Source organism: Plecotus auritus (genome assembly GCF_963455305.1).
Source record: "Plecotus auritus genome assembly, chromosome: 5".
Lineage (NCBI taxonomy): Eukaryota > Metazoa > Chordata > Mammalia > Chiroptera > Vespertilionidae > Plecotus > Plecotus auritus.
Genome location: NC_137776.1, coordinates 86,467,272 through 86,494,865, shown reverse-complemented (window position 1 = coordinate 86,494,865; position 27,594 = coordinate 86,467,272). Strand labels below are relative to the sequence as shown.

Here is a 27,594-nt window from a genome sequence, read left to right as displayed (position 1 = left end):
GACTGGGTAAAGTAAGATGACGATGAAAGAGAAGTAGGAAATGGATGAAGACTTTTTATGCTGTGCTAGGAATGTGAATGTCTAACCACTGGGGGAAAAAAAAGAGAGGATTTTAGCTAGGGGATCCACATTTTTATACATGAATCTCATGAAATTTAACCTAGGAGCAGAGTGAAAAAGCAACTAAAAAATAAAGTATAGAGCAAAACACTAAAAAATAGGGAAAGGGGCAGGGAAAGAGTGATTGAGAGCAAGGTGGCAGATCAGAATCTGCTAGATATGATGTCTGCCTTGAATGGGCTTTAAAAGGAAGAGTGTTGACTCTTGGACAACCCCATGGATTCAATGATCAAGTCAAGATGTTATGATCTCATGAGCATAATGCTATTCACAACTTTCAACAATTTCCATATCATTTGTTGAAAAGAAGGTGTGTGTATGAAACATGTATTGATGTTATCTTGATTGTTGGAGATAAGTATATAATTTCAATCAGTACAAATGCTAAAAAAAAAGGTACCAAAAAGTTGACAAACAGCTCTCTTCCATCAAGATGAGCAAGTTGTAGAATTCTGATATGTATCCCATTGATTGAGTGATGAAAATCTTTAGAGGAAAATGAATGATGACCTCCAGTTAGAACTGTAATAGCACCCATGTCCATCTGGTTTCTGGACATCACCCACTTAGTCACTCAACACATATGCGTGGAGTGACTCTTATTACAAAAGCTAGTTGCTATAAAAATACACAAATAAGTTGGGCACTGTTTAATATATAAATTACGTAAAATAAAGATTTTAGCATTTCAATTTTCTTAAGATATGAAATACTCCAGCCCTAATCGGTTTGGCTCAGTGGATAGAGCGTGGGCCTGTGGACTGAAGGGTCCCAGGTTCGATTCTGGTCAAGGGCATGTACCTTGGTTGCGGGCACATCCCCAGTAGGGGGTGTGCAGGAGGCAGCTGATTGATGTTTCTCTCTCATTGATGTTTCTGACTCCTTATCCTTCTCCCTTCCTCTCTCTGTAAAAAATCAATAAAATATATTTAAAAAAAGATATGAGATATTCCATAAGTCAGTATATCAATTAATTTTCTAAACACTAACATCTAAGCTATAGATTTTCCTTCAGAAACATAGGCCCCAAATCTAGTGGGAGTCAGAAATTCTTTAATTAACATTAATATCAGTTCTTTATAAAACCATCCTCACAAATATTCAGATAAAATGGAAAAGGGACAATATGATTTGGTTTAAGATAGATGGAGAGTCTGCTGACATAAAGCTATATAGTTGTATATGAAGGCTTGGATTGATTATTGTAAGATGGACTGGTGAGGAGAGCAAAAGAGAGCGTCAGTAAGATAAGACTTGCTGGCTATCCATGAATTCATTATAATTTCAAGAGATATGGGTTTAAGGAAAGGGAACCAAGTCACGGGGCCAGATAGAGTGTGCTGCATTCCGTAAATTAACTTGTTGAACAGTCACTACCTCCCTGAGTTAGACCTTTATCCAGTGTGGCATAGAGAAGATGAACATTAAAAGAGCAGAAAATGGAAAAAGATGGTGATTTCTTAGCAGTGAATGAACCTTCTATTCAATAGCACTTCTCTTCATGGACAGCAAACAAAGCAACACACAACCTTTCATCTTTAATAACAGTACATCTGTCTGGATTGCTTTCTACCAGGGTCTTGGCATTTAGATTCATGCTTATGTATTTATCAAATAAACACTGTTACTGTAGGTTAACCCACATAATCTCCAGTCCTGCACTATTAAGAAAATTATAGGTTTGTCAGTAGGTTTTAAAAGGATTCTTTTTTTCTATGTGTGCTTATGCACTGAGGAGATATACTTAACAAATCTAAAAAACTATTACAGATTTCAAGATTCTTGTCATTTTTTGTCTCTCTACAGGCATTAGTACAGCTTCCTATACATAAAAGCAACATGGTAAATGTGCATTGCATTAAGTTACATATTCATTAATAGAAAATAAGAACATAAACAGTAACAGTTGTAAGTGATAAATGCTGAAATTAATATAGATGTATGTCCATTCCATATGTATAGGTGCATAAAGGTGAATATGGACTACTGGGCCCCTAAGGACTCCCTATAATGTTAAACAGAGAGGCTAGAGAAATATGTTTAGGCATCTGGAAAGAGAACAGAAGTAGGGAAGGAAAAGGGGGTCATAACCTCATAGAAACCACTGAAAATCGAGGCCACTCAGATACATTTGTAGTGACAATGCTTCTTAAATTTTCTATTACAGTAAAATACCCTGTGCCTTTGATTCACCAGCCCTTTCAATACCATGAAATTAGATTTGGGTTTTAGATAATATGGACACAAAGAGGTATTCAGAGGACCATTTCTTCTGAGATCCAATAATGAATATCTAACAGAAAGGAGTCTGCTAATTGCCAGTGGTCACTTTCTTCAAAGCCCATCGTCCTTCCAGCTACTCAGGCATTTGCTGTGACCTGTCTCCAACTCATGTATTTATCACAGGATTTCCTGGTTGTAAATCCATCTGTGTATGTGAATAAGAGACTCATTCTGTTGAGAACTTGATGCACTGCACAGAACAGCAATCAAATTGTGATAACAAAATCATATAATCATCTCTTAGTCTCATTTAAATAATAGTCATTTTATTTATTATTCCTCACTAATTGCCCATTTAGGAAAAAATAATTATCATTATCTTCTTTTGTAGAGTGGGAAATCCACTTGTCACTGAAAACAGGATTTAACCTTAAGGAAAAACAATGCCTTTAAATGATAGACAAAAAACACTTCACACTTAAGCCATCCTGACACATATAGGTTTCCAAGTATAAATATTTTAGTCATTATCATGCAGCTTAAGACAATAGATCATTTCTTAAGTGAAAATTTTAAAAAGTCTTCAGTTTAGTTTTGTAAGTCATATTCCAATAAACTTCTGAGAATTTACATCTGAAAACTGAGCAGTTTGAATAAAGTAAATTAATATTTAGTATAATCAGCTTATAAAAACTAACAAATTGATACTTATTTTCATTATTTTCTTCATCAACCAAAAAGTTACAAAGTAAATTCTATGGGCCCTGGCTAAATCATTTTATCTGCTTTAGTATTGAATGTCTATTAAATAACTTTATGGATGCTAAACTATATATGTTATATAGTGATAATATTAAATATTAAAAATACTACTAATAGATCTAACTGATGTTACTCAGTGGTTAGAGTTGTGGGTTTGATTTCCATTCCAGGGAGCATACCTGGGTTGAAGGTTGGATTCCCAGCACAGTCCAGGGCATGTGTGGGAGGCAACCAATCAATGTGTCTCTCTCACACTGAAGTTTCTCTCTCTCTCTCCCTCTCTCACACTCTTTCTAAAAATCAGTAAAAAAAAAATATCCTCAGGTGAGGATTAACAAAAAAAGTAAAAATTACTACTTCTACTAATAGCTATGATTATGGTTATGATTTATTAAACACTAAGTATAAGTGTTTATGCTCTACCAAACACTATGTTGACGTGTTCATATAAATTATGCCATGTCATTATCTCCCGTTTATCTATAGAGGAACAGAAACTTAGGAACATTAAGCAATATATTGGTAAATGAGTTAGGGTTTGAACCCAGGCCTACCTAACTCCTTAGCCAGTGCCTTTATTCTCCCAGCCTGCCTCTACAAAAGACTTGATTATCCCTTTCTAACAAGAGAAACTGAGTCTTGTGCTAGTTCTTACATTCTTTTTCTGAACTAAAAATCACCCTCAGCCAAGCACAAATCTGATGCCAGGACCAGCCAGCTGGCTTCTCTGACTCTAGTTACAGAGAATCTGTAGCTCTTGTCTACTTGTCTCCCAAACTGTTACACTCTTCCAGGGCCAGTGGGTGTGCAAGAGGGAATACGTGTCTCTACATCCCTCTGCAGAAGGGCTCATCCTTCAAGCAAGGATGCCTAGAGAAACCATATTTCCCACTGAATAAAAAGGACAATCCCTCTTCCCAAAGGCAATTATGACTGAAACAGAAGATGAGGCTAATTTTTTCCCTTTTTTATTCCATTTTTATGCCTTAAATATTTCCCTCAATCTGTCACACATGTAGTTCAAGTAGGGATTGAAAACAGAAAGGTGAAATTAAGAGGCAAAAGAAAAAGTTAACATAAAAAAGAGCTCATAAGAACTTCCCCAGAGAGACCCAAGACCCTTGGGGACCTTCTGGCTATTTGTGACAAAGGAGAAAGGTCTGGGCATAAAAAACAAATTGAGGCCAAAGCATTATAGTTAGGAATAAGCACTGGGCCAAGTGAAAATACTAAGTATTTTATTTTCTGTATTACTTGGCTTATTGAAATGAATTGAAAAATTGCTTCTACTTATTAAAATACTCAATAAAATCAATACATTCTATATTAAATAATGAATTATAATCACATTAATTATAATAATCATGTGTGCTAGGCACTTCATATGATGCATTTCACTTAATCCAAAAGCAGCCTAAAGACATAGGCTCTATTGCAACGTTTGCTTACTAGTACATTTGGAAAAACTGAGCCTTGTAAGAAGTTAAGTAATGTGCTCAAGGACATACAGCTAGTAATGACAAAAGTGGAATTGGAAGCCAGGCAGTTTGATTCCGCAGACTCAATACTATCCTTGCATCTAGTAGTCGTAACAAGTAATGTTACTGTCATTTCTATCATTCCTACTGAGCCTCTGATATAATTCTAGACTGTCACAGCAATATGCTGGCTGGGTTTTTAATAAGGAAAATAGCATAACTCTCAGGAATACAATGCTACATCAATATCAAATTCATGAACCATTATCTGTTAGGGGCCTCTGTGCCCAATATCATACAGCCACAATATAGTCTCACAGAAAGCATGGATTAATTTAATTCTAGAGTCAATTCCATGTTGAAATACCGAATAGTCAAGTTTTCTGAGCATGAGAACTACTTCCTGCTGGCCAAGCATCCAGGAAGGAAACTGATGGGAGTGATATAAGCATAACCAAATGAAAAGAAATGTTTCCTCCATATTACATAAACAACTGATTAACAACAAGGGACATGTATGTTGCAACATGGATGTACCTTAAGGATGTTATGCTATGAAAAGCAGTCACTGAAGGGCAAAAACAGCATGATTCCACTTACAAGGGGGTACCTAGTGTAGTCAAACTCATAGAAGCAGACGGTAGACTGGTGGCTGCCAGGAGCTGGGGGGAGGGGAAATGGGAGTTGCTATATGGGTAGCTGGTATCAGTCATGCAAACCAAATATGTTCTAGAGATCTGCTGTGAAGCACTGCGCCTATAGCTAGTGATATTGTACTGTGAACGCCAACACTTAACGAGGTTGATCTCACATTAAGTGTTCTTACCACAATAAAAAATTACTTTTATGAAGTGAGCATAACTTTGATATGACAAATAAATCCCAAGAAAGAAACTTATACACCAATCAATATCATTTAAATTATATATATATGTGTGTGTGTGTGTGTGTGTGTGTGTGTGTGTGTGTATATATATATATATATATATATATATATATATATATATATAATTTGGTTTATGTCTGTTTGAGCAATTGTTAAGCAGACATAAACCAAATTACGTATTTCACTATACCCAATAGTAACATTCAGTTCAATTTGGAATGAAAGAAGGACAAAACAATTACACATACCTCCATACTATTAATGGCTGTGTCTTTGAGGAACTCATACAACTGACAGCTGCCCAGTTAACTACACTTCTTCTGGGTTTTTTGTTTGTTTGTTTTAATCAGAATGCTGTCATGTGAGGCTTAAGAAAAATTATAAAATCTTTATATTCCTTTTTTTTTTCAAAAACAAATAAAATACTTACATTATTAACAGAAGAGCATACTTGTTTCGGTCCGTAAAGTCTTTGGGAAAGTACAACTGTAAAGGAAGTTCTTTTAAAGAAAGAGCAAAATATTAAAGATGTAGAGTCATTTATATGTAAAACTATAAGATGCAGAGAAAGTTGTTCTTAAATAACGTAGCATGCACAGAACTTTACCATAGTCATCGATATGAAGCATTTTAACTTCTGACTTCACTATCTTCTTCAGGATAGCTTCCTTTAGCATGGAATTGCTTTCTAATATAAAATATTCTATAAATTAAAAAGGGAGTGCAAATTACTAACTGCTGTGTGTTGATCAAGAATCAGTGCAACACAACAAATAATTATCCAGCTGTTATAGTTGGCAGCACTGAGCTAAGCAGTGATGAAATGCTCATAATTTCTCTCCTGGATAACTACACCAGTTTTCTCACTGAATTCCAGTGACATTTTCTCCAGTTGCCCCTATACTTAGAATTAGCATTTGCATTTTCAAAATGCAAATCTGATCATGTTCCTACTCTGCTTATTATATTTAAAAGAATACAAAATTATCAAGCACCCAATGAGATGAAATTCAGAAAGCCAGGATTCCAATTCAAAATTCCCAAGCATGCAAAATATCAGAAAAATACCACACATGATGAGTTCAAAATTTAATCAGTAGAAATAAACCTAGGAATGACACAAATGATGTAATGGATAAATAATTATATTTAAACAGATATTATAATTATATTTTATGTGTCTAATAAAATAAAAAACATGAAGTCGTTAAGGAAAAATATGAAAGAAATTTAAGGAGAAGAATACAAGTTAAATTTTTAAAAAATATAAAAAGCAAAATCTGAGACATGTGAAAATTATGAGATCTAATGAAACAAAACTGGGTGAGATTAATAGCATATTAGATACTGCAAAAAATTAATGAATCTGACAGTGTAGCAAGAGAGCATCTATAGATATAAAAGGCTAATATGCTAAGTGTCCGACCGTCTGGGTAATGATGTCATGTAACAACACCTAGCTTCCTCTCCCTTGTGACTAGCCTTCTTGGAGTTTCTTCAGCCCAGGAACGTTGCTTGCTTTATAGCCAGGTGCAAACATTTACACTTTAACCAAATGTCTGTGAAGCATTTTCCCTTGCCTCATCTCATTTGATCCTCACAGAAGTCCTGGAATAGGTAGATAGGAGACTCAGTGGAATCCTATTTTCTTTTCATTAGCTGGAAAACGGAGATTAAGAAAGCTTAGAAACTTGAGCTGATTGAAAAGAAGTAAGAAATGGTGGACCTTGAAAATGACTTCAGGTGTTCTCACTGCCCAGAATATAGTCAAACACTGCTGCAGTTAAATATTTTACCCTTTGTTCTCCCTCCATGATCTACAATAATAATCTGCTTCATGTTGATATTTACTGCTGTGTTGCTGACAATTACCTGAAAGAGAAGTTGGGGTGCTTCACTGGGCTGGGAAAAGTTTAGCTAAATCAGAAAGCAGGTCTAATTAAGCAAGTTAATTCTATATCTATAAAAAACTAAGTTGGCTTGCACATGGGTGACACATATAAAGCTCTCACTGGCACTAATTGCACCGGTGTGTTTCCATCTGTCATTGTCGGTCGTGAATGTGGTTGACACTTTTATTATAGAGAAAGGGCCAATAGCAATATTAAAATATTTCTTTGAATTAATTTCCTTTCAATGTGCATGAATTTGTGCTCCAGGCCGCTAATATGAAAAAAAAGAGAGAGGAACAATCATCAAAGACAGAGAAGTATGAGTAACTAGCTGGATTTCTCATTATTATATTAAATCTATAAATTTATTGGGGATATTTTATCTATTAAAAATGGGCCTTCTAGACCATAAATATGTATGTGTATATATATATACCCACTTGAGTCTTTAATTTCTTTCAACAATGCTTGTTTTCATTTTAGGGGACTTACACTTTTTTGTTATATTTATTATTGAATATTATATGATTTAAGATGTTATTTTAAATAGTATTTTGAATTAATTTTTAATTTTGCATTGCATCATCCTATCTAATAAAAGAGTAATATGCAAATTGACCCTCACTCCAAGACACAAGTTGGCAGCCCCCATGTGGTCAAAGATCACTGCCCCCATGTGGACACAAGATGGTCGCCACAAAATGGCCTGCAGGGGAGGGCAGTTGTGGGCAGTTAGGGGTGACCAGGCCAGCAGAGGAGGGCAGTTGGGGGTGACCAGGTCAGCAGAGGAGGGCAGTTGCAGGGGGACCAGGCCTGCAGGGGAGGGCAATTGAGGGGGGACCAGGCTTGCAGGGGAGGGCAGTTGTGGGTGATCAGGCAAGCAGGGAGAGTAGTTAGGGGTGACCAGGCCAGCAGAGGAGGGCAGTTGGGGGGGGACAGGCCTGCAGGGGAGGGCAGTTAGGGGTGACCAGGCCTGTAGGGGAGGGCAGTTAGGGGAAAACAGGCTGGCAGGGGAGCAGTTAGGCATCAATCAGGCTGGCAGGGGAGTGGTTAGGGGGTGATCAGGCTGGCAGGCAGAAGCGGTTAGGGGCAATCAGGCAGAGGCAGGCGAGTGGTTGGGAGCCAGCAGTCCTGGATTGTGAGAGGGATATCCGACCACCCGTTTAGGCCCGAATCCACCAGGCGGTCGGACATCCCTCAAGGGGTCCCAGATTGGAGAGGGTGCAGGCTGGGCTGAGGGACACTTCCCTCCCCGCACACGAATTTCATGCACCGGGCCTCTAGTAGTTTATAAAATACCTGGTTTTGTATATTGATCTATACCTGTAACCATGATACATAGACTCATTATTTCTAATAGTTGTGTGAGTGGATGTAGATTTTTTTTTTTAATTTTCTGTTTTATTTACAAGTTAGTCTTATGCAAATAAAGACAGTTTTTCTACCTATTTATATACTGTTTTCTTTATTTCACTGGCTAAGTCCTCTAATACAATCTTGCATAAAGGGGATGAGAGCAGGTATTCCTTCCTTTTTCCCAATCTTAGGGGAAAAGCATTCCATATTTCAACATTAAGTATAATGTCAGTTGTACTGTTTTTGTGGATACCATTACCAAGTTAAGAAGTTTATTTTTTTCCGAGTTATTAATGTTTATTATTAATAATATTATTCTTTTCAAATTAATCAATTGCTTTCTTCTAAATTCTTTGCTTTTACAATATATCGTAGTGGATTATATTAATTGATTGTTGAATGTTGAAACTACCATGGATTCCCCACATAATCATAATATGTTATCCTTTTATAAATGGCTTGATTTTATTTGTTAGTATTTAGTTAAGAAGATTTGTATCTATATTCATAAATAAAATTGATTTTTTATATTTGTAATATCTCTGTTGGATTTGGGATCTGGTTGATGCTGGCATTATATTTTCTAAGAGTTTATGTAGGCTTAGTATCAATATATTAAATATTTCACAGCATGTACAAGCAAAACTAACTAAAATGGGAGTTTTCTTTGTGGGAAGAATGTTAGCTGTGAATTAAATTTTTCAATAAATAACAGGTTATTAAAATTTTATTTCTTCTTATTTGGTTGTTTAACAACTTATGTCTTTAAAGAAATTTACTTGTTTCATATAAGATGTCAAATTTACTGCCATAAAATTACATGTAATATTCCATTACTATCATTCTAATGTCTTTAGAATCTGTTAACTATTCCATTAATAAAAATGATGATAGTGTACTTTTTATATGAATCTTTCTAGAATTTTATTGACCTTTTAAAATAAAAATATTTTGGTTTTTACATATATTTCTCTACTGTTTATCTATTTTCTACATAATTTATTTCCTTTCTTATCTGTATTATTTCCTTCCCACAATTTATTTTGTGTTAATTTGCTATCTCTTCTTTTTTTTTTTCTAATTTCTTAAGGTGGAGGTTTAGATGAGTGATTTTAAAGGTTTTTTTTCTTATAAACTCACAATTTAGAGACATGCATTTCTTTCTAATCACAATGTTAGGTAATCCCCAAATTTGGATTAGCTTTGTTTTTATTTTCATTTGGGTCAAAATATTTTTAAATTATTTTTCTCAGTTCTACTTTAATCATGATGTTTTTGTTCTCTGTGACTAGTGTATTCCCCTTAGTATAACGCCCTTAGGGAACACACATTATTGCCTATAAGCCCTATCCATGCTCTTTATCAATTATTTAGAAATGCATTCTCAGCTTCTTGATTCTTCATTTTGGATTCACTTTATTATTTTAGTTTGAGATCTTTTTTTTTTTTTATCTGTATTTTAAACATTTTGCTCTACTGTCTTTAGGTTTACTTTCTTCTAAAGAAAACTCCACGGTCATTCTTGGCTTTGTTATTATGTATGTAATGTGTGGATATAATGTGTTTTTATTTTTGATGATTTAAATTTTTCTTTTTGTCTTTTTTTTTCCTTCATCACTGTTTTTCTATTGGGATTTATCCTGCTTAAGGTTTGTTGAGCATTTTATACTTTTCATTAAATTTGGATTTGGACACAGTTTCATCAGATATTTTTTCATGCTTCCCCTTTCTGACTCCAATTTAAAATATAAATTAACTTAAGCTCTATTCATTTCTTTCATTTGTTATTTTTTTTTCCTCTCTGACTGAAAGTTTCCTCTGATAATGTCTCAAATTCATTGATCTTTTCTTCTGCAGGGTTTAATTTGATTTTAGTACTTTGCAATGAAGTGTTTTTCAGATACTTTAACTTTAGAATTTTCCTTTAAATCATATATTCTATTGAAAGTAGTTTTTAGAGGTGAAATAGGTAAGTTTAGGAAATTTTAGGAAATAAGGGGTCAATAGAAAAAGCACAGGTCCACAGAGCAGCAGAGGGTACATTTCCATAAGATAAGGGAGCTGAGAGGGCAGAAAGGTGTTCATTTACAGAATAAAGGCAAAGGAAGCCCCTCATTCAGAGAGGGAGGAAGAAAGCCCAGAGGGAATAGGAGAACAATAAAGGAGAAGAAGGAGGGAACATCACCTACTTCACATGAGGTTTGAGCTCTAGAGTTGCTATAGTAACCAATCTAAGGGGAATAGTGACCAATCAGAGGGGATATAAACCATGGAAAAAAAGGACTTTATAAACCATGGAAAAAAGGGACTCAGTGGGACTCTTTCCCCTTCCCCACATGGGAGTCTGTGCTTGTTTCTCAATAAATGTCCACCTTTTGCTATACCACCTTTTGTCCATGTTTTCATTATTTGACTCCACCTGACAAGAGCCCAGGAACCATCCTGCCCAGAGGAACACCACGTGGTCCAGTCTAATTTTCCCATATCACTATTTTTCTCACTATGTTAACTCTTTCTTGATATTTTTAAACATATTTATAATAGCAGATTGACTGTATTTGTCACTGGTTCCATTATCTCTGACATTCCTGAATCTGGTTCTATTCACTGGCCAGTTTTCCTAGTTGTGAGTCCTATTTTCTGGTTTCATCACATAGCCAGGAATGTTTGATTAGATTCTGACGGTTCTGATGTTAACATTGAGTTACGTATTTGGCTCTGTTCTTTGAAAAATCATTGGGCTTTGTTCTTTCTGGCAGATGTTTTAGGCTCTTTGCAGGTCAGGTTTATTATTCCAAATATCTTATTCAGTGTAGGTTTAAGTGACCTTTACTATGTGGATGGTTTGGTTCTACTGCTAAAGGCAGCTTCTTCTGGGATTGCTCCTAAACGTTACAGTATCCTGACTGGTTGGAAGTAGAACATATTCCAGCACTGTGTGAGCTCTGAACTTCCCAGGTTCAGAGAGCGTCTTCCTCTGCATGCTTTCAGGCATTCCCGCAGCAGCCTCCAGAGAATCCGCGCAGCCCTGTGCATAGAGCGAAGTCCCTTTCTCCCTGGCTCTTCTTCCTCTCCAATTACTAAAAGCTTCAACCTTTCTGAACTTCAATTTCTATCTCCATTCTTACTCCCCAGTAACATTCTGATAACTTCTCATGGTTTTTCTTTCTATCAAATATCAATAGAAAATATAAACCTAATTACATGTAAACTAATTGCATGAGTATAGGAGTAGTTGAGAAATTTTCACTTCTAAATCAAAGGCCATTATTTATTCATAAAAATTCATTTGTGATCACAGGAAAATAAATTATATTTAGGAAAAATATACAGAAACTTTAAAAGCCATTTTCAAAATATTAAGAGCAGAGAGCATTTTTATAACAAATTCAGAAAATATGCTTAATACACATTTTTTGTAAAACATTGTGAAGAGAAGGAAGTGCAGGATTGAGGAGAAAAGAGAAGACAATGAGAACATAAAACTGCGAAGGAGGAAGAAAGGACATGAAAAAGTAGAAGCATGAGTGAGAAGAAAGAGATGGAATAGGAAGAAAGGAAAAACAAAGGAGCGACAAAAATGAATGTAAAAGAATCATATATGCAAAATAAAGAAGGAAGATAAACTATTTAAACAGGAAAGAGGACAATAGTAATGTGAAGCAAAAGGACTTTTGAAATATTAAAGTAAAAATGTACACATTTATACCTTGTCTCAAGTCACTGAGCATTTTAATGAAGGGTTTCTTTTTTATCATATATATATGTATATGTATGTATATGTATATATAAATATATATATATATATATATATATATATATATATATATATATATATATATATAGTAAAGCATTAGGAGAACACTCAAGAAGAAAGAGAAGAAAAAAAAAAATCCAAGTCACCTGGAAGGCTGCCAGGTAGATGCAAGAATTTTATTTAGCATTTGCAAATATTTTCTTCCTGAGATCTTCTATTCGTTTTCAAATAGTTTTGTTCAAGTGGCATAAACATTTGGACTTCTTAATCACTTAGAAATGTAACTTAAACATTCTTAAAGAGTCCTGGCAGGTTTTGCTCAGTGGATAGAGCGTCAGCCTATGGACTTAAGCATCCGGTTTTGATTTCGGTCAGGGCACATGCCCAGGTTGCACATAGCAGTTAGACATTTATATAACTTACAAAATGTTTCCGCAATAATTCTGGTACCCCCATGACACCACGCATAGTTATTACAGCATAGGGAATATTTCCTGTGCTCTACATTCTGTGACTCCTTTGTAACTACCAATTTTTTTCTTCCTCCTTTCATCATTTTCACCCAGCCCCCCCAAGTCCCCTCCCAACATGTTTTTTATCCTAGTGGGAAACTAATGGCAACTTTATTAGAATAATTTTATAAAATTTTAATAAAAGACTATTTACAAATATATGGACAATGGGCAAAGGATCACAAGAAATAGTGCGATAACCCAGGGCTTGTATGACAGTGGCTAGGTCTACAGATAAGGGGAGAGAGCAGTTATTTGAAGATGTTTGTATGAAAGTTCCACAGTGACCTCGAGCCATGAGTTGTAGCAACCTGGGAAACTCCACAGGGATAAGGCTAGAGGAATCGCTACACCAAAATCATTTGCTCATACCATATGATCTCACTAATATGTGGAATCTAATAAACAAAATAAACTGGCAAACAAAATGGAAGCATGGATTTACGGAACAGACTGACCAATGCCCAAGGGGAGGTGCGTGAGATTGACTGGATAAAGAAGGCGAAGGGATTAGCTAAAGAACATCTATGCATACCTCATGAAAAAGAACAATATTTTGGTGAAGGCCAAGGGATGGGGAAATGGGGGTGGGTGGAGTGAGCAAAAAGGGGGGGGGGGGAGGGGAGACCTGCAATATGTCAACATGAAACAATTTAATAATTTTTTAAATCACTTTCTCCTTTCTTCAATCACTTATATCAGTGGTCGGCAAACTCATTAGACAACAGAGCGGCAGGCTCGTGAGCCGCGGTTTGCCGACCACTGACCTATATGATTCACTTCACTTTAGCTGAATTCAATTGGCATTCAAATTACAATAGTACCTAAGTCATCCATACACACTATTTCTGGGATAGAGACCAGGGGAGAGCAAAGCAGAGTTAAGAGTGGTCTGGAAGGAAAAATGGAAGATATTCAGCAGACTAATGCATATTCCATTAAGGTTTATTTATAAATTTTCTCTTTTGTTATTTATATATGCTTTTCCACGATCATCAATAGCCCTGTTATAATTATCTCTAGAGTTATTTTCTCAGTATAAACTATTAAAAAGAAAAAACTGAATAAATAGATATAAAAGATTTAAGGCTTATAATTTTTATGATTTATTAAAAATATTTACTATAATTTATATTTCTACCAGGAAGTTAAGAGATTCTTCACTATATCCCCATTAGCAATGCAAATTTTGACATTATTAATTTGTTAGAAAAAATTACACAGCAGCATTTTACTTTGCATTTCTTTGGTAACTAGGGGGTTTAAAGGTTTTCTATGTTTATTAAAAAAATCATTTTTTTATTTCAATTTTCTTTTTATGCCATGTTCTACTTCATGTGGCCCCAAAATGAGTTATTAATGCTTCAGTAGGGTAACAGAGACTAACCAGAAGATTTATTTTGTTACAGTTGAATGTACATTTCATCTTATTAATTGTCTTTTGAAGGAAAATTTAATCACCAGACCATGTTCACAGCCCCTTTTTATTTTTCTTAACTAGTATAATAGATCTTTCTCTGTTCTCTAAAATTGACATTTGTAATTCACCATTGCATTATTTATGCCCGCATCTTCTTTAAGTCTAGGCATTTCAGTAAAACTCCTACTTAATATATAAGTATATGAGGTGAGAGACAAAAACACAATTGAACAAGGTATCAGCATGTAGTAGTGATGACAAACCCTATTCTGGAGTCAGACTGTCACATTGGATTCCTGGCTCTGTCACCTACTAGTATGACTCTAGCCAAGTTATTTAACCTCTCTGACTCAATTTCCTCTTCTGTAAAAAGGGTAATAAAATTAACTATTATAAGAGGTGTTCTGAGGATTAAATAAAATAATAAATAGAAGCATAATTTGTTAGATTTTGGATTCCTACAGTAAATTATTAGAGCATAATATTATTGATTAAATAAAAATGTTAAATTGGAAGAAGGAAAATAAATATGGAAAAAAGTAAGAAGAATGGGTGGCAGGAAGCAATCTGGCTATTCATTTTTAAGATTAGCTCAACCATGTATTTACCTGAGCACTCTACTATAAGTTCTTAAACATATTGCCCTTGTTTTACCAGCAATGTACATCCAGCCTCTGTCATCTGGCTTGCTAAAGTACATGCTCACCCAATAAATAACGAGCAGTTGGATAAATATATTAAACAATAAATGAATATATATAAAACTAGAAAGCCATGAATATATGGAATAGAATAAAAATATAAAATAATATGTTTTTCATAATTTTCCCAGAATTACAAAAAATGTGTTGCTCTAGAGGAACAATTTATATGAGGCCCAGAAAAATGAACCCAGAGTACCAAGGGGATAGTAGAATGAAATACTATCCCTAAAGGATCCTCATCAGTCCCTCCTCATTTAATAGAGACATAGTGGACACCCTATTTCAGGCATATCAGATCCAATTCCAGTCGTCACCTGGCTCAATCCACTTGCTTTACTGTTGCTTTTGCATACACAGGTCAAGTTGATGGTGCTACAGAGCTTTCCCCATGCTGGGGACTCTTTTGAAGAAGGTTCTAAAGACTATGACACTCAGAATGAGTAATATCATACCTAAGACCAGCACCAACCATGACTATTTTGTATTGCTGTGTTCATGTACTTACTTGCTGGATTGTCCGTGCTATGTAGGCTGACCATTGGGACCCCTGGACCTGAATTTTAAAAATATATGTATAAACATTTTAAAGAAATTTAAGTAATAATTATGTAGTGAAACAGAAGCAAGTCCACTAGATTTCATTCCTTTCTATGGATATTTTATTCAGAAAATAAGAACATAGGGTGAAATGAACTATTTGCATAGATTAATTTTAAGATTCCCCCTTATCCAAAATGCCCCATACATCCATATTTCTATGGTTTTAAGCCAATATTATGCGCCTAGCTCTCTCTTTCTCTAGTCTCTTATAGATTAGTCACAGATATTCAGAAAGCTGGTTCATGACCCTTGACCTCTCCATCATCTGCTCAAGCAAGATTAAATTCTATTTACCCACTTAGCCAAGAAAGAAAGAATCCATGTATATTAGAATTATTTCATCCACAAGATAAATAAAAATTAGAGCTGATTATATATTAATTTTTACAATATGTTAACTGGAATCACTAATTATTTCAAATATACTAGTTAATTCAGGTGTAACCATAAGAAACTTCTCTTCTATGATTCGAAAGAGATGAATCATAAATTAGGAAACTCTATCTAGAGGTCTAATGGTTTTTCCCTGGTGACATCAAACAAGTACTTTTCTTTTTTGATTACTTCATTTCAGACATCAAGAGTAAAATTAATTTAAATGAGTAAGTGTTGGTTCATTCCTTGTGTTGTTTTAAAACAGAACAGCCTAGGTTACCAGCTGAACCAGTAGCACTCAATTGATAATACTATAGGAGGACATGTCTCCCATTTCATCTCTGGGAAATACAGTGTCCTATTAAAGGGACAATTATTTCTATCAATATAACCTAGCGATATCATGCCTCTATCAAAGACTATATTAATTACAGATAGAATAAATAATTGGGGTAAGTGTAATTTGTCAGAATTGAAAGGGACCAGACCCAGAAAATTAAATTTTTGTATATACTAAATATTTTAACAACTTAGCCATTATTTTAATGACTATTGTTTTTCTAAGTATAGCTAAGTTAGTTTATTATTGTGGCATGACTTTTTAAAATTGCTCATGTTTAAATAGTCCTTTCTGATTGTGTATTTATTCTCCAATCCTATTTCTAAATGAAGCTTATGAATATAATTTGCATCACAGTAAATCCATAATTTATAACTTAAAAAACATATATTAAGAATAAGTCATATAGCTAGAGAATAATAGTTATTAATGATAGTAATAGATGCTGACCATATAAAATCAATAAAATAAACTTTATCAGAAATCATCTGTTACCTTTACAGAGTAATAAGAAATGTTGATTCATGGGACTAAAACTGGCACCAAAATATGTACATTGTTCTTTCATAAAATTACATGAAATGCACTGACGATTCAATAATCCTTCAGTAGATGCACTGGAGGGAAAAAAACATGTTAGAAATGCTACCATTCCAGGTACTTGATTGTGTGGCATCTGTATTTTAATGTTAACATTAACAGAGGAGCTCCAGCATTACTTACATTGAGGTTCCTTATAAATTATGACTTGCCATAAAAATGGAAAGTCAATTTCCATTCCTAATGTTAATACATGGATATTTTTCTTCTCTATAACAAAATTAAAACTATGTACACCTGTATGTATATATGTATGCTTATAAATAAAATAACTGATGTACACAGAACTCAATAAAACTTATTCTTAACTGCATTTCTCTATAGGTATTTCTTTGTAAAGTCTTAAAAGTAATTGCCCATAAAGACTAACATAAAGTCATTATCAATAAACATTAATTGAAAAAACTAATAAATGTTTTCACAAATCACACACAAAAAATCAAGCTCATTATTTACTCAATTCGACACTAAACACTGGAATTTGATATTAGTGTGAAATTTTTTCCCACTAAGTATTTGCACCAAATTTTTGGTAAAGAAAGTTATTTTTATGTCCTAATATATATATGTAGTTACTACTATATATATATGTAGTTAAAAATCATACATATTTTGCAACATGGGGGGGGGTAAGTAAAAAGAAAATCAATCATCTTTTTATTTTACCAATAGTGGTGCTTAAGCTCAGAGGGGTTGAGATATATCTCCAAGGTTAAATTTCATATCTAGAATCGTTTATTTTTTAAATAGAGATGAATCATAAATTATCTATGCTAATAGGTAAAACACTGTTGATAATACATTTAATGAAATTTGATTTGACAAAATATTCAATTTTATTTTGAAACGAAACATGATTTGGGTTATGCAGTTGGAAATGAATCATGGTCATGCTGCTTTTGATGTGCAATATGCTGCAGGCATGGGGCTGGGGGCAAGGACAGGGTGTTGATGTGGGCATCAGAAGCACAGAAGCAATCAAGTACAGTTCACAGAGTCACATATCATAGCTGAAGCATCCTGAGCTCATCATAATGATCCTTTACTAGTAAAGGTGATTAATATACACTAGGCACTTAAACACAGTAGCCAGTTTCACCTTTATGATATATATATCATGACATTTGCCATTTTAACCATTTTTAAGTGTATATTTCAATGTTGTTAATTACATTCACAATATTGTGCAACCATCACCACAGAGAGATTAAGAATGTGTACTATTCACACTTAGGTATTTAGTGACATAACTAGAATTTAAAACCTTTACTCTCGACTCCATATAACTTGTTGGTGTTTTCTCATAATATAGAGGTTTATGTTGGTATTTTCTCATAATTTAGACTCTGAGATTATTGAAATAAGAAATGCAAATTGTAAGATCAAATTGTAACACTGAATATGGTAGCAGTGCTGATTCTGCAGAGGTATCTAATCCCATAAATTGTCAGCCAATGATTATTTTTATGGCCTGGACAAGACATTGATTGAGTTTTCTGGATTAAACACTAACATTATCTTACAGTCAAGTCAACTGGCATTTGATGAGCTGTTTAAGGAGAAATTTATTGGTACTACATTTTCTTTATAGCACAGCCTGCTATACTAGCACCAGTCACAGAGATTGACTCTTCTGCCTCAGTCACTAAAGAGATAAGTCAAGCACACAAATCTAAGAAGTCATTGTGATTCAAATCACATTTTAGGCTAATAATGGGAAGAGGAATTGAGGGAATTCCATTGGTTCAACCTGGCCAAATCTAATCTTCTGAAACTAAGTTTTCCTTTAAGACTTTTATAAAATGGGAGAAATAAAATATTGGTCAAGTATTTCCACATCTTAAAGGATTGTTCATGACTGCCAATACCAATCATAGTATGTTTCAAGGAAGATAAGCTTCAGGTAACCAAAAAGAAAAAAAGTGACCGGTACTTTATTGAAGACATCTGAACCAAAGTTAGAATCAGTGTCTTTAAATAAACAGTTAGCTGTTCCTCCTTGAAAGTCATTAGGATTGAGACTATGGCTTCTAGACTCTAAGAGAAAAGACAAAGGATATGAAAATGACATATTGGAAGGGGTGATAAAAAGAAAGGCTTGCTTCAGATAAAAAGCAATATATGCATACATGAGAGTATATGGGTGAAATAGAGGGAGTTAGAGCACTTTAAACATTTATTTTTACCCTCAAAGGAGAGTCTAGGCTACTTGGTAAAAGTCAGTGGTGACACTTCTTCAAACATGATGAATTTCCACTGAGAAAATGCCATGGCAGTTTTGACACTTTAAAACTGTGAAATGGAAATTAGAAAGTATATATAAAGTCTAGAATTAATAAGTTGCTTGCCAGACAAAAACAACAGTCATTCTTGTGAGGTCCTGCTGAAGGCTTTCTGAGTGAAGAGGCATTTCGATATTACATGGGTATAACCTTAAGCCCCTTTTATGAATATAGCTTTCCATTTGGGAAAATTGGCAGATGGAAAAATGCCCCATCCATGGCTTTATTTTGGTAAACAACAAGCAGTACTGGCTTAAATAACCTTAATGGGTTGTATACACTATGTGGCGGGGGCAGGTGGAGGAGAGGGGGAGAAACTTGCACTGGATCCAGTCTATAAGTGATCACAATGCTTTCTTTCGTTCAGAAATAAACTGCATGTGTACAATATTAACACTGAAAATGCAAAATGAGGCTTAGTAGAAGAAAGGCCAGTGGTGAAATATGTGAATGCTTGTGATGTTGGTGGTTAAGGGAACCAAGCCTCAAAAAAAAAAAAAATATTTTGAGACGGTAGAAGCAGGTGAGGAAAAAAAATAAAGGAGCAGCAATATTGTCTGCACTCCTGTTCTAACCTTGAGGATCATAAAGGTCAGGGCTGAAGGACTGGACCAAGAGTGTGAAGGTCACGCAGAGTTGGCTCTCCCCAAGCCATGTCAAAAAACACCCTCCAGAATGTTTCATCCTATCATTAAGCTGTATAATGGCCATGGAGAAATCAACCTGTGTAGAGAGATCCTGGCACACTGCTTACCTGTACAGCTGCCTCCCTCTTGGGGAAGACTCCGTGCTCAGAAAGTAACTGCCCAGGAAAGAAAACAACACAAGCATGAGGCACAAATCAACATTTGCCACGCTGTTTTCACTTGAATTTTTGCACTGTCCAGAATATAGAAGAGCTTTTTTTATTAACCACAGAACTTTGATACAGGACTTTGATCCATTTGGGAAATATATACTTTTTCTTAAAATATTATCACACTTTTTATGATCTCTCTCAATCTCTCTGCGTATGGGTGTGTGCCTGTGTGTGTATGTGTGTGTGTGTGTGTGTGTGTGTGTGTGTGTGCGTGCGTGCAAGTGTCTGTATAAGTGTCTCTTCCGGTGATGGATAGAGAGTGTCTTTAAAGAGAAGGTTGCTACATGGCCAAGTTGTTTGGACTAGCACCATAGTTGGCAACACATAAATCTGGCAGAAAATACTGCAGTTGACAACCCTGACTTCTAATCTGACTATAGAACCAAAACATGCTCACATTTTTTGAGTAGTTTCATCATATGCCAAGATCTTTATCACTTCCCAGTTTCCTGATGTTAGATGCCGCACAGTAATTTGCTCACTTTTACTCTGTAAACAAATAGAAACGATTAAATTTTTTTTTAAGAATTAAAGGGTATCTCTCTGGTCAACAAAAAAGTCGTAACTGCCTGTGTCACTTTTAATTCTTTAATTCTCAACTAACATTCGGTTTCTCATTTACCACCTAACCAATGTACTCACATTTATATAAACATAGGCCCAAGGAGGGTAGTGCCTTTATTCTTATGCTGCAGGAAAACCATTGAGAAGGTGCATCTAGCTGAGGATCCCCTGTGCATCCACTGGTCATAGGTTGTCATCTTGGCATTTGGGACAGACATAGGACTTTGATAAAAAAGTTTCAACTAAATGATTGACAGCTGTGAGGTATGGACAGCTTTAAATAAAACATTTCAGGACAAACTTTATTCCAAATAAATACTAAGGGTTGTATACTTTTGACCTTCACACCACGTGCTATTTTCAATCAGCAATTTATTTCTGAGAATAATCCAGGTTGATGCTTATAGCCATAGTTTACTTTCACTGTTACGTGATATTTTATTGTATAAATATAGCATAATTTATCTGTTGCTTATTTTTTTACAGTTGAGTGTTTCCACATTTTTGCTTTTTAAAACAAGTTGCCTAAAAAAGTTTTATTAATGTCTCCTGATGGCCATAGCAGGGTTCTCTTGAGACAAACAACAAGAAATGGGATTGCCTAGGCAAAGGATATAATTAATGTCTTCTACTCAACTAGCTAGTGACAAAGTATTTTCCAAAGTTATAGTCTACCAGCAATACAAGTTTCTGCTGCTCCACATGGTTCTCACTTCTGCACCAACAGTTCATTTCATCAGGCTATTGTTTTTTCAAACTAATGAGTATGAAATTGTAACTCATTTGTTTTGTTTTTATTGAGCAAATATTCAGACCTACAGAAGGTTGAATGAATAGTAGATGAGTATCATTCAATTCTTATCTAGATTTACCAAAAGTCAACTTTTGAATACATGTCCTCACTTCTTTTTGTTTGTTTGTTTGCTGAATCATTTGGTAGTAATATATACCAGGCTATTTCAGCTCTAAATACTTTAATATACATCTCTTAAGATTAAAAATATTTTCTAATATAAGAAAATTGCATATCACACCTATGAATATTCACATTTATATAATCTAAATACACATCCTATACTCTAATTTTCATAACTGATCCAAGCAACCCAAGAACTATATATATATATATATATATATATATATATATATATATATATATGCAAAAAAAACAACAACACCTTTCTATGTGTTGGTACAATCTGTATTTGACATTTCCCTAAATTGTCTATTTCTTATTCTAAACATCTAGCCGTTTAAGGTCAACAAAAAGCATATGTCTTCTTAACTTTTTATATACTTTCTGTTGCATTATAACACTTTACAAGTATTTGTTGAATAAAAATATAAATGCAGAGATGAAACAGAATTTCTGAGACTTGAGACAGGCACTTCCCAAAGGGACAGGAATTTTGAAAACACATACTTTATTCCAAATTCTTACAGGACAACCTCCCACTGATGGTTCACCTTCATTTTCAGATCCTACTTAGAATGATCTAATGGCAGGACACTAACATTTCAAGGTGTTAATTCACATTTTGTACCCAAATTCAAGAATAAAATATCTCAAAACATTAAAAAGTAAAACTTTGCTCAATATGTGTACTTATCTGGAGATGCTTTCAGTTCACAGATTTCTCGGTTGATTATATTTTCTGTTTTTCAGAGAATGTGTGTGTATGTTTTGAACACAGACAAGGGCCACATTAAAAGTGATCATGAGAAAATATTCAATGCTTTGAAATTCTTGAACCCAATGTTTTCAAGAATATACTTTGTGCATTAGTCACTTCAGTCATGCATCTGGAATCAAATTAGGAAGCTTCTAAATCTAGAACCAAGAGAACTCTTGCTGAAAGTCATTATAACGGCCACACAACCTTTGGATTTTACTTCAAACATATGTAACTGCCCTGCTCATTTTCTCTCTACTAGGGCAAATCTGGGTTGAGGAATAAGTCTGAACAACATTTCACATATAATGGCATAGACTATCTTTCATAGTTATATGTTTATAGTTATAAGACTCATGATATTTTCCAATAATATACAAGGGATTGTATCATGGCAGTGAGCATGTTAAGTTTGATCTGGACTCTATGTATAAAATCCCAATACCAATCAGAGCATTGTAGACAATCAGACTGTAAATCCAAAATAAATATGAAGGTACTTAACTATCTTTATGAGGGGGTGTCTGTACCTCAATTTGTTTTCCATCTACCTTCAGCAGATATACAACCACAGGCAAGATAATTTAACAAAACAGGAAAGAATAATCATTTTTACTTCAAAATAATCATTCTTTCTGTGTTCCCATGCTATTTATTTATTAGATTAACTTGTTTGAACAGAAACACTGATTGTGACAATTAAATCATAGTAGACTTTTGACAAGGACACTAAGACAATATACTTTAAGTTGAACTCATATTTCACTTTTAGTTTTAAAATAAACAGCAATAAAATGAATCATTTCATTCATTCTTAAAAGAGGGCTGAAAATATAGGATGAAGAGAGTGTGTGTTTTTATTTAGGACCTTAGACATTAGGTACCTCTCTTTTAACTGGTACAGATTTGATCTTGCTCACTAAAATTAAATATTAATTTTATATTCCTATTTACAAATTGGAAATGCATTGGTATCAGTAAAAGTTTTTTTTAAAATATATTTTATTGATTTTTTACAGAGAGGAAGGGAGAGGTATAGAGTTAGAAACATCAATGAGAGAGAAACATCAATCAGCTGCCTTCTGCACACCCCCTACTGGGGATGTGCCCGCAACCAAGGTACATGCCCATGACCGGAATTGAACCTGGGACCTTTCAGTTCCCAGGCCGACGCTCTATCCACTGAGCAAAACCGGTTAGGGCTAAAAGTTTAAAAATGAACTTGATTTTTACCTGATCACACAGTTCATTCAAATTTCTTATATTATATTCCATTTAACTTTTAGAGCACCTAGATAAGGGAACTATTATAGTGCTTAAAAATAGCATGATTTAATTTACTGTCTATTCATCATATGAGGTGAACTAATTGTTTTCAGACAATGTCCTAATCAGATACAGCAGTGCAATTTAATGAAAAATTGTATTGGGTTGATTAGGTGGTAGAATTATGGATGAGGCATTCTATTTTCTACAGTATTTGTAATGAATAAACATTCAAATGTTTCCAATGAAATCATCAGCTATCATGAACAAAATGTGGTAAGGCTGCATAGAGAAAGCAAGTGGATCCACCAATATAATTTTTCTCTTAACACAATTTGGGAAGATGACAGGGCAATCACTTATGCTTATGAATCTGGACCACTTAACAAGATTGAAATACAGCTTCTTATCTCATACTAGAGGCCCAATGCACAAAATTCATGCACTCAGGGGTTCCTTCAGCCAACCTCTGCCCTCTCGCAGTCTGGGAGCCCTTGGGGGATGTCTGACTGATGCCTTAGGCCCATTCCCCAGCCAGCAGTCGGACATCCTTAGTGTGCCATGGAGGTGGGAGAGGCTCCCGCCACCGCTGCTGCACTCACCAGCTGTGAGCTCAGCTTCTGGCTGAGTGGCACTCCCACTGTGGGAGTGCACTGATTACCAGAGGGCAGCTCCTGCGTTGAGCGTCTGCCCCCTGGTAGTCAGTGTGCATCATAGCAACTGGTCGTTCTGCCATTGAGCCAAAACTGGCTCTCCGACATCTCCCGAGGGGTCCCAGATTGCAAGAAGGTGCAGGCCAGGCCAAGGGACCCCACGGGTGCACAATCAGGGCCAGGGAGGGACGCAGAAAGTTGGCCAGCCGGGGAGGGTCCATGGGAGGGCTCCAGGGCATATCCTGCCTGTCTCGCTCAGTCCCGATCAGCCAGACCCCAGCAATAAGCTACCTACCAATCTGAGCATCTGCCCCCTGGTGGTCAGTGCATGTCATAGTGAGCAGTTGAGCAGCCTTAGCATATCATTAGCATATTTCACTTTGATTGGTTGAATGGACGTCTGGACAACCGGACATTTAGCATATTGGGCTTTTATTATATAGGATGTGAGACAAAAGGTGGCCATGTCTTTGAATAAAAAACCTTTCTCCTGACTGTTGGCTGCATTGTAGGATGTAGGATGTAATAGTTTCAGATATGGTAATTCAGAAGTTAGAAGTCTAAATAAAAATGCTATGGGGGATATGGAAAGGGAAAATATCAAAAGTGATCAAAAGTTTAATAGTATGAGGTAAAAGAAGTTTTGCAGAGATCCCAGAAATTGACCCAAGCCATTACACTCCATTAATATTTGACAAAGGAGGCAAGAGCATACATTGGAGTCAGGACAGTCTCTTGAATAAATGATGTTGGGAAAATTGGACAGATATATGCAAAAAATGAAACTAGACCACGAACTTAAACCATACACAAAAATAAACTAAAAATGTAAAAAAGACTTAAATGTAAGTTATGAACCCATAAAAATCCTAGAAAAAAACATAGTCAGCAAAATCTGAGACATCTCTCCTAGCTATATGTTTACTGATACAGCTCCTAGGGCAAAGGAAACAAAGGAGAAAATATACCAATGGGACTAAATCAAAATAAAAATCTTCTGCACAACAAAAGAAACCATCAACAAAAATTTGACAATGATACATCTGATAATATCCAAAATATATAAGAAACTGATACAACTTAACAAAAGGAAGACAAACAATCCAATTAAAAAATGGGCAAAGGACCTAAATAAACACTTCTCCAAAGGAGACATACAGATGGCCAAGAGACATATGAAAAATTGCCCAAAGTCACTAATCATCGAAGAGATGCAAATTAAAATGACAATGAGGTATCACCTCACACCTGTCAGAATGGCTACCATCAACAAATCAACAAACGACAAGTGCTGGCGAGGATGTGGAGAAAAGGGAACCCTAGTACACTGCTGGTAGGAATGCAGACTGGTGCAGCCACTATGGAAAACAGTATGGAATTTCAACAAATTAAAAATGGAACTGCCATTTGACCCAATGATCCCACTTCTAGGAATATATCCTAAGAAGCCTGAAACACCAATCAGAAAGAATATATCACCCCTATGTTCATAGAAGCACAATATATAATAGCTAAGATCTGGAAACAGCCCAAGTGCCCATCAGTAGATGAGTGGATAAAAAAGCTGTGGTACATATACACCTCGGAATAGTATGCAGCAGTAAAAAAATAAAAAAATAAATAAATAATTTACCCTTTGAGACAGCATGAGGGGACCTGGAGAGTATTATGCTAAGTGAGATAAGCTAATCAGAGAAGGAAAAGTGTCACATGAGCTCATTTATATGTGGAATCTAATGAACCGAGTATATCCAGAGACATAGAAGCATGGAACAGAGTGCAAAATCTCAGAGGGAAGGTGGAGCAAGGTGGGCGGGTGGGAAGAGATCAACCAAAGAACTTGTATGCATATGCATAACCCATGGACACAGACAATAGGGTGGTGAAGGCCTGGGGTGGGGCATGGGGGTGGGCTAGAAGAGGTCAATGGGGGACACCGGAGGACATATGTAGTACTTTCAACAATAAATATTTTTTTTAAATAAATAAACAAAAGGACTTTGTTTGATTCAGAAATTACATAAACTAATATCAATAATGCATACTCTACTCAGAAGAACAATTAACTTAGTATATAGACTTTTTGAAAAAGCCAATTTTTATTTTTATTAATTTGTCTTTATGAAATATATAAAAGTAGGTAAAATACTCACAATTTCTGCTTACACATATTTAATTGAAAGTAATCTAGATATATAAATAGCTATATACATATTTAGAAATATTTACTTTTAATCAAAACTAAATAAATGATCTATAATATAAATAAGCTTAACATATAATATCTATAATCATAACTAAATGCTACTAAATTAAACATTGAATAATGATTTAATATATCAACTAAATATTAATATTCTAACAAATTGTTTTTTTATAATTATTTAGAATTATGGGAAATGTAGGCTTTAGATCAAAATTTAAAATATAAAAATATAAGGATGAAATAATGTAATTTACATAAAATTAGAATCATAAGAAGACTGGAGGAGAATAAGTGCATTCCTTTTTTATTTTTTGGAATTACTTTAAGAAAAATCATTTTTTTAAATGAGAATTAAACATTAAAATATTTGTAATGTAAAATCACCACTCTCTATAATGAAAATATCCTGAAAGCACGAATGTACCTTTTATGGTCTCTAATTAATGGTTTTCATCTATCCACTGATTGTGTAAGAGAGCAAAGTGTTGGCAAATTTTACTAGTTTTGTTTAGCCAGATACTTCAAACAGATAAATATATTCTCAGTTAAAGGGGACGTTCTCAAATATAGCTAAGCATGAAGTACTTATAGCTAAGCATCAAGGTGCTTCCTGACTGCCAGCGGCCAGGTTCTCTTCCTGTCATTTCTCACCTTCTGGGCACATGGATTTTAAGAATCCTCTAGCATGTCAAGGGAGGGAGAGAGAGTAGAAGTCATCAATGTTGATATGCATTACTCTTAAGGCTGTAAATTACTATACCATATTTGTAAATCATCATACTATTTTCAGAGAGCCAACTTGGCACTCCATATCAAAACTTAAACAAATACATATGTGCACATATGGTTTGTCTAGGTATCTTTCAACATCTATAAATATATTCTTGTGGGAATTATTATAAATAAAAATAAGTATTGAGTCATAATAATGTTATAGCTGAATAAATTATAATATTAAATATTAGAAATAACTTTATGATGATTGAAATGCAGTGTTGTATATTTACTTGATGGAATGTTGCACAACTATTAAAATCACATTTAAGAATGATATATGACGGGCCAA

At 34.7% G+C, this 27,594-nt stretch overlaps 1 protein-coding gene across 5 annotated transcripts in view; it reads right to left on the bottom strand.

Annotated features, from left to right (window-relative positions):
* The window catches only part of DPP10 (dipeptidyl peptidase like 10), a 728,831-nt gene that overhangs the window by 30,460 nt on the left and 670,777 nt on the right, over nt 1-27,594 (bottom strand). For all 5 annotated transcript variants that reach the window (XM_080667876.1, XM_080667877.1, XM_080667878.1 and 2 more), the window contains 6 exons: nt 20,564-20,655; nt 20,062-20,109; nt 16,921-17,042; nt 15,616-15,663; nt 6,077-6,172; nt 5,900-5,969 (listed from right to left, as the gene is read on the bottom strand). In XM_080667876.1, the coding sequence (XP_080524002.1) occupies nt 5,900-5,969; nt 6,077-6,172; nt 15,616-15,663; nt 16,921-17,042; nt 20,062-20,109; nt 20,564-20,655 (476 nt within the window). The remainder of the gene's footprint in view (nt 1-5,899; nt 5,970-6,076; nt 6,173-15,615; nt 15,664-16,920; nt 17,043-20,061; nt 20,110-20,563; nt 20,656-27,594) is intronic.